This window comes from Vigna radiata, chromosome 3, assembly GCF_000741045.1.
Source record: "Vigna radiata var. radiata cultivar VC1973A chromosome 3, Vradiata_ver6, whole genome shotgun sequence".
NCBI classification, from domain to species: domain Eukaryota; kingdom Viridiplantae; phylum Streptophyta; class Magnoliopsida; order Fabales; family Fabaceae; genus Vigna; species Vigna radiata.
Window position 1 is genome coordinate 222,562 of NC_028353.1, and position 8,963 is coordinate 231,524.

At 29.2% G+C, this 8,963-nt stretch overlaps 1 protein-coding gene and 1 long non-coding RNA gene across 2 annotated transcripts; one reads left to right on the top strand and one right to left on the bottom strand.

Moving 5' to 3' along the window:
• The first annotated feature begins 494 nt into the window (after positions 1 to 494).
• LOC111241359 lies at positions 495 to 2,668 on the top strand. The gene is made up of 3 exons (XR_002667316.1): positions 495 to 694; positions 853 to 983; positions 2,440 to 2,668. It is a non-coding gene; the product is annotated as an uncharacterized LOC111241359 (long non-coding RNA).
• A 3,025-nt stretch (positions 2,669 to 5,693) lies between these two features.
• LOC106757448 (18 kDa seed maturation protein) lies at positions 5,694 to 6,465 on the bottom strand. Its single transcript, XM_014640122.2, has 2 exons — positions 6,278 to 6,465; positions 5,694 to 6,145 (listed from the first exon to the last, which is right to left on the bottom strand). The coding sequence occupies exons 1-2, from the start codon at positions 6,383 to 6,385 to the stop codon at positions 5,933 to 5,935; spliced, it is 321 nt and encodes a 106-aa protein (XP_014495608.1). The 5' UTR covers positions 6,386 to 6,465; the 3' UTR covers positions 5,694 to 5,932.
• Positions 6,466 to 8,963: the final 2,498 nt, after the last annotated feature.

An 8,963-nucleotide genomic window follows, 5' to 3' on the forward strand; every position in this document is an offset into this window, starting at 1 on the left:
AACAAGATAAATAGTTTATATTGTGAAAATTTTAGTATATTAATTAGAATGAGGTTTTATATTTAATGTATTTCAATTAATATAACAAGATAAATCATTTATATATATTTATACGTAGATTTAATCTTTAATGTCAAATATACCAATAGAACTCTCTTTCATTCTTATATAAATTTAATATTTAACTGAGTCAAAATAGTCTCATTATAAAACATTAATATATTTCACACATCATCCAGATAATAAACATCAAAGTAAAGTTGTAGATTAACTTTTTCTTTAAAAAAACATGAAATCTTAGTTCATCAACTATACATAAATTGTTAAGACATACCAGTTTTAAATATTCATTTTATTCCTTCAAATAAAATAAAATCATTCTTTTCATATTTTAATTGTGAATAGAATACTACTTATAATTTTATTTTAAAAAATTATTATTAAAAATTATTATTTTTAGAAAAAAATCTATTGTTTATATTGCCACACCCCATTTAATACCTTCTTTAATGGGTATACTTGTCAAAAACCTTTCTAAATTCTCATAATAATGGCAGACAAAGCCTGTCAGTGCATTTAATTCTCCGCCCTCGGTAGACGTGTGGCTGCAAAGGGAATGTGGATTTTCAGATAATGGAAGCCCTGTGACAGAAAGGGAGTGGACCGAACGTCCAAATTGGTGGCCATATTTAAAGTGAGATTTTTAAAGGCACCACTTTCTGCATGCAACCTTTCTCCTTCCTCAAGTTCATTTTCCAGAACCACCATTTTCTTCTCCTTCTCTCTAAACCTTCAAACTTCTCTCTAAATTTCTAACCACCAATTCTTCTCCGATCATCAACTTCATTTCAGATTAATTTCTCTCGGTGTCAAGAGCTTCAATTTGCACCGATCATAATTCCATTCTGAACCGACTCTGGACTTTGGAAAATCATAGAAGTAGTTGCTGCCCAAGACCTTAGAAGTATTAGCTGGAATTATAGGTAAGGGAATCTTACAAAATTTAATTATGATTTCTTTGTATGATTGGATGCATGACTTAATGTATGATTTTAATGGTATGATGAAATGTGGTATGTTGCTGCATGAAATGTATGATATGTTTGATTCTAATTCTGTACTTAGTGTAAATGTATTAAACTTAGAGAAATGTATGAAACTTAGAAATTATGAAATCTGTGATCGAAGGTCATTAGGACCGTTCGGTCCTCCCCTTTAAATCGTCCGGTCTTGACTGAAGTAAGTTGATGACCGATCGGTCTTGTGAGGCTTACATTGTTTGCTATCTACTTTGACTAATCTGGCTCTTTAATAAGTCAAGGGAGGTTTTTCCCTCTCGGTTTAGTGTATATAATATGGTTAAGAGCGTTCGGTCATAAACCGAGCATTCGGTCATACAAGTGTTCGGTCTTATACTGACACATCACTTATGAAACATTCAATTTTATGTTAATATTATTCACCTATAAACGTTCGATCTTGTGAAGCACTCGGTCATAAACCTAGTGCTCGGTCTTATTAAATGCTTAGTCATAAACTAGTATTGCTATAAATTAAAGTACTCGGTCTTACACCAAGTACTCGGTCTTGAAGTGCTCGGTCATAGACTAGCCTTCAGTTCATTTTAGTGCTTGGTCTTACACCAGCACTTGATCTCAAAGTATTCGGTTTATAATATTATGTATTTGTGAAAGTGCTCGGTCTCATATTGACACTTGTTTCCCAAAGAGTGTTCAGTCTCGTACTGACACTCAGCCCATTGAAGAGAACTCTTGTACTCCAAAAACGTTCGGTTTGATTAATATAAGTACTCGGTCTTATTCAAGTTTTATTCAGTTATTGAGCGTTCGACCACTCTCTTAACAGTGTTCTATTCTGATGAATGTGATGGTGTGTAATTGGTTGAATTTGGTTAAGTAAGAGAATTCTAAGGGAGGGATATCTCATGGATAAATGATGGTTGGTAAAGTATGAACATGGTCAGACTCTGTTGTCGTCCTGATCCTGATATTCCGTGATGACGCTTTCTCATGTAGAGAAAGGTTCCTCATGCGTGGGAATGACAGGAGGTCCGCGGTCATAAGACCAGATGATCGTTGTAGGACTAACCTCGGGTGGCAGCTGATGAGTATGCCAGCTACTACACCACACCGGGTGCTAGGGACGTCGAGCTACGTGGTTCATACAGTCCGGACAGTGTCTAAGTGGTCGGTTATGATTGTTTGTACGATTGGTTTCATAGCTATGTATGTATGATTGTATGAATGTGATGTTGCTTATATTATTTTGTCCTTATGTTTATATGTATGCTGGAAATGAATTAATTAAATTTACATAAGCTTACCCTTATTTGTTCTGTCCTTGCCTATGTTGTCGTTCGGTATTTGACCGTTCGGTTTGTTCTCTTCACCGTGATGATCATCCTTTGGGTGTGAGCAGAAGACGTTGTTGAAGATACCTTGGAGGATGTTTTACAGACCGCTCAGCCAGAGGATGGTGTTCTTGAAGATAGTGCAGGACCGTCCGAACCTTAGGATAGGTTTTAATTACTCCCCTTATGTGTAGAACTGTTCGGTCCACCTTATGTTTTGTAGGACCGTTCGGTATACCTTTTGTACTTAGACCGATCGATATTATTATGTGAAGCGTTCAGTCGTTTTGTGTACATTCAGTATCTTGTAAAAAGATTAAAAATTTATATGATATTTCCTATCTTTTACCCATCTATGTGCTTAATCATCACTGTTCTTCTTTATTATTTATATTAACTCTTAAAATAAATTATAGCTTGTGTTATATATTTATTGGGATGTTACATATATAATAATAGTAATAATAACAATAACAACATTTTTATTATTTTATACTTTAATGTCATGACAATGTATCTATTTGTCTATTAATCGACTGAATTGAGTGGTGATATTTTGTCACCTAAAAACAGAAATATCCATTTGACAGCTTAAAACATTGATATTTTATTAATTTTAATTTTCAGCTACTACTAAATAATTTATATTTAAAATTAATTATTAAGAAAGTGTTTGTTTTTTGTGTGTGAAACGTGAAACTATCACTTTTCTCAAAATTATTATCAACCCCAAGTTGGAACCATGATTTGCAACTTAGTGAGCTTTCATGTTACATCATAATTTCTTCCTCCGCCTTTCATAATTTCTTCTTATATAATTTTTTAATTGAATAACGTGAAATGTAAATTTTATATTTAAAATTATATAATATGAAATATGTCTTTTATTTTACATTTATGAATATATAATCTGAAAAGCAGTTTTTGTATTTTAAAAATATAATTTAAAATACAAAAATTATACTTTTAATTGTTCAATCTAAAATAAATATTTTATTTTATATTTGAGAATATATAATCTAAAATATACAATATTATATTTCTAATTACATATTCTAGAACTAACAAGTTTATGGAAATCCAAGTTGAAATTATGGATATGCAACAAGAAGGTGCCTACAAGGGCAAGTTCAAAATTTTATTTGAAAAGAAAAATCAAGTTATATAAAACCGAAGTCTGGCTTGTACTGTTAAATAAAACTTATACTTTCATATTGTATACAACAATATACATTTATTTTACAGTCTAATTTAACAATATAATAAAATTTATATTAAAATATAAAAAACTTGCTTAAAATATTAATTTGAACTGAGGTAGTTTTTTTAAGGAAACATGAATGTATCATCTCTCTTAATATTTAAAAAAAAAATTAAAATTTTGAAATCCTAATCTTGCACCCCCACACACTTTCTCCTCCTCATGCCTCCATTCTCTCCTTTCTCCTCCACGGTTCTACAATTTGTGTTCTATATAAAAGACACAAAATTGATAATTTTAATTAATTACATTATTTATTTGATCAATTAAAATTTACACATTATTTTAATCGTTTAAAATTTTATTGTAGACATTTTAATCAATTAGATTATTTTTCTAATTTATTTTAATCAATAGATATTTTACGTAATCGATTAAAACAATAAAAAAAACCCAAAATTTTAATCATTTAACAACAATTAACAGTATGCTTATTTCATAACAATAAACTTATTTCACAAGTAGATATAATCTCTATACAATTTTACAATCTATTTCTCCCAAGAAAGAAAAAAAGAACATTCATTTTCATCATCAATTAAAAAAACATTTATCATCATAAAAACATCACAAAAAACATATTATATATATATATATATATATATATATATATATATATATATATATATATATATAATATATATATATAAAATATATATATATATAATGTTAATTTAGTTAAAGAGATTTAAATACTTGAATTATTCTCTCATGTTTTCATTTCATTTTATATTTGATTATGTTATATTATTTATCATTAGTGTCGTGTTTGTAGTGTATGTCTAACAATTTTTGTTGCAATTTTTTTTTAAAAATATTATTAAAAATTATTAATACATAGGATTAGACAAAACTTGAAATCATCGTAACTAAACCCACAAATTCGAATATTCGACTAATTGTTTTAACGTATGTTCTAAGTGTTTCTTTAGCTTACTTACCTAATCACGTTTTGGCAACGTTAATTACAGTTAAAAGTTGCGGTACAATTTATAGTTGACAAGTATGAACTATTATGTCCTTTGCAAGTTGTAATTTTCTTTAATGTTAATGACGTCACTGTTACGTAATCCAGGTTTTTTTTTTAAAACCAATTAATCAAATTAAAATTAATTTAGCCTTATCGTTTAATTATTTGCATAATTAAATTTATTTACCTAAAGAATATATATAATTAAATTAAATGAAAAAAGAATAGTAAAATAAATCTTCATAACTAATTTTATCATCTCATCCTCAAAATTTTGTTTTGTTATTCTTAAATTTAAGTAAATTTGAGTAATATTTCCTCATTATTAAAACTGAAAAATTCTTATTTAATTCTTTATGCTCTTAAATTCTCTACTCTGTAAATTGAATTATGCTTTTCTTAATCTAAGATTTATTCTTTTATTTTGTTTAACTTGTTTGAATCTTTTAATGAATCTCTATGTATATAAAAAAAAAAATCTCTATTTTATTTTTATTTAATATGTCATATAAGAAGTTGTCTTTAATTTTTCTCTTTATACAAAAAATTTTATTTTATTTTATTTTTTTTAAGTAAATATATAACAAATTTATGTGAATTTGAGGCTACCTTTTGTTCATTTAGTATAGTTTCAACAAATTAATACGTTCGAGAAAGAGTCGTTATAGAATCATTATAGACAAGAGTCATTATAGACGTAAAATTATATGAAGGTAATATAAATATTAGGAAGTTTATTTGATTTAATTTGCAATAGTTTTATGCAAAGTATAGTGTGGTCACAAATGATGGTTTATTATTAAAAATTATATGAAAGTTTGTAATTGAGCCACTGAAAGAACTAAACACTTCATAACTACACCATAAACAGAATCTATCCAAATATTTCCTATAGTTGATTAATTCATGATTTGAGAATAAAAAAATAATAAAATAGAACTCGTGGATTATTGTAATATTTACCTTTAAAATCATAATATTTGATAATAAAAAAATATGGAAAAGGAATAGTTGATGACTTCATATCTTCATTCTGAAATTTATATATGACTTTTATTTTCTTCATTATTTGATTTTTCATAGAATCGTCATAACACAATACCATGATATTGTTTATTTATTGAAACGGAAGTGATACATAACGATACAGTACAGTGAAAACACTTTTACAGTAGTATCCAGTAACAACACCCCCATCCACTCTCCATAACAAAAATGGAGAGAAAAGGGGACAAACAAGAAAAAAAAAAAGAGCATGAACACAAAACAACGACGCCGTTTTTATTAAACCATTGCTAATAACTTTTGATGATAGTATAATCATCTTTATTTAACTGTAAGTACCTCCAGTCCCATGGTGGAATCCCGTGGGATGACCATGCAAACCGGTGGCCCCCTGTTTCGCCGCCGAGTTATACTCACTCGCCGCAGCGTTATGTTGACGCGCCGCCTGCTTGTCCAGCTCAGCCTGGTCGACCTTAGCTTCCTTCTTCTGGGTTGCTAATTCCTTTTCCAACGGATCACGTGTTGTCATTTTTTCTGCCTGGTTATAGCACAAGCACATTTATAATTAAGTAGGTGACAAATGATGAATATTTTATGAAAAATATGATAGTAAGTATTAATATAATGGTGTTATGCAATAACGGATTGAAAAAAAAAATGGTTGATATACCTTCTCTTGGACAGTGGCCTTGGTCTTCTCCATGCCAGCTTTTGCAGAAGCACCAATGTTTGAAGCCTTTTCCTTCATTGATTCTCCTGTTTTCTTTCCTCCCTGCATTTTTTAACAATTGGTTCTATTATTTTCTTTCTTTCTTTCCTTCTCAGACTTGGTTTTCTTCAGCTCACTGTATCAGACTCAAACATCCCACACCGAATAAATAGATTTAGGTGCTACGATATCTTTCCCGCACCAGCACATGCAGCAGTACGCGTGGCATGTTTCTCGGCCTAGTTTGGTTCATCTTCTTACACGTAATTGCCGCGTGTCAGTTAGCTACGACCTTCAACACTGATGAGGTTTCCAATGTTAAGGACGCGTGGCTGTATCTTTTTAAAATCTGTAATGAAATTTGATTTTATCTATACATAATCTCAGTTTTATTTTTATATATCCTGTCTTCAAAAAAATATCATTATTTCTATTAAACTTATAATTATTATATTATTGTTTTGAAAAATAATATAACATTTTTCCATTGATTATAAACATGAATGATGTTAAGTTAAAGTGTGACAAGTTAGATATATAAAGTTAAAATAAGTTATATTTGGGTTAATTCTATTCATGACAAGTTTTTATTGAATAGAGTCATGTTAAAGTAGATATTAGGCTTATATTTATTTGGTTTAGTTGAGTTAGACTTATCTGTAATCAAGTTAATTCAAGTTTATCTTTAATTTAATTGAGTTATGAACATTTTAAATGGAGTCATATCATATCTGTTCTAAGTTTAGGTAAGTCAGATATGTGTTGAGTTAAGTTAAATTCACATTTAACCAAATTATCACAGGTCCACATAAATTGGTTAAATCAAATACACTTTAGACTGAGTTAAGTTGAATCTACCTCATATTAGGTTAAATAAGAAAGTTAGTTTAAACCATTTTAATAACTCATATCAAATCAAGTTATACTAAACTCATCTTAAGTAGAATTTAGTTAGACCAAACTCAAATTAAATATTAATTAGCCTACCTTATTCAAAGTCGAGTCAAGCTCAACAAGTTGAGATAAATAAGAAAGTTAGTTTAAACCCATCTTAATAACTCATATCAAACCAAGTCATACTAAACTTAGCTTAAGTAAAAATTAGACCAAACTCAGATTAAATATTAATTAACCTATTTTATTCAAAGTCGAGTCAAACTCGAAAAGTTGAGATAAGTCTACTTCTAATTAACTGAGTTAAGTTGAACCTACTTCATATTATGTTAAATCAGAAAGTTAGTTTAAAGCTATATTAACAATTAATATTAAACCAAGTAATACCAAAAAGTATTTGAGTATTAATAAACCTATTTATGCAAAGTCGAGTCAAGCTCAACAGTCACTACAAGAAAAAACTGAATTACATACAGCCAAAAGTCATATATAAAGCCCAAAATTTGTATATAACACTTGGTTACATACGGCTTATATACGGACAAAAATTCATATATAAAATTGTTGTAGCTAAATTATATACGGATATATTCGTATATAAATTATATACGGATTTATCCGTAGGTAATTTATATACGGATTTATCTGTATGTAATTTATATACGGAAAAATCTGTATATAAAATCCGTATATAATTTATATACGAAAAAATCCAAATATAAATTCGTATGTAATTTATATATGAAAAAATCCGTATGTAATTTATGGTTTTATAAAAAAAAATAAATGATCTCACATTTGCACTCAATAACTAAGAGGTGTGATAAACTATGTTTTAATAATAAGAAAAATATATAAGCACTTATACTTTAACAATATAAAATCCAAACAATTAGAAACGTAAAAAATATTAATATATTAAAAATATAAAAGTAAACAAGAATTTAGATGAATAAAAAAGAGATAAAATGTAAAAGGTTAAAAGCTCTTTTTGGTCCCAGTTTTGGTTGGAAAAATTCGAAATGGTCCCTAGGTTTATTTTGTGTTCAATTTCGTCCCAAAGAACAAATTTGGTGTTCAATTAAGTCCTTTTTAGTAACTCTGTTAAAATTCTTAACGGCAACGTGTCCAGATGTGCAACTGCTGAGTGAGGTGTAAGTTTTTTGCTGACTGAGAATCCTTTTCAGTTGGAATCAGAATTTTAGAAGGGCAAAGTAGGCAAAAAGGGGTTTGCCCCGTGAGAGTGCGCCACGTGTTCGCTCCCTTTCCACCCAAAATTAGGATTCAGATTTGGGAAAAAGAGGTTTCCCCCTGGTGTGCCTACGCAAATCGGAAAATGTTGGAGGCTGCCACAGTGGTTCCTGATGGGTGTCGCAGCTCATACAAATTTAATTGCATATTAAGAATGCAGTATAGTGCTAGGAAGTGACTCCTAGGTCGTCTCTCAAGGACCAAACTGTGGTTCGAGTCTCAGGTCAAACACGAAGTGGGAAGGGGGGGGGTTTGAAAGTGTGTTGCAAAATTTAACTAACTCAATATAAAGACATGGATGCAAACAAACTAATTAAAGCTAGCATGGTAATTAAAATAACCCTATTAAAAACCTTAGACAACATTCAAACATCAAAAACTCTTGCAAACAAATTAACAAACACAGTTAAAATTAATTAAACTCAACACTAACTCAAACACATGAAGACAACTCAACCTACTAATTAAACTAAGTGAAAACAAGAGAAATTAACAAGCCTAT

What these genes read in the sequence shown, in the direction of transcription:
- LOC106757448 (XM_014640122.2), bottom strand. Translation starts at nt 6,385, where the DNA reads ATGCAGGGAGGAAAGAAAACAGGAGAATCAATGAAGGAAAAGGCTTCA. An exon ending in AGGCCACTGTCCAAGAGAAG is followed by an intron (nt 6,146 to 6,277) that starts GTATATCAACCA and finishes TGCTATAACCAG; the next exon opens with GCAGAAAAAATGACAACACG.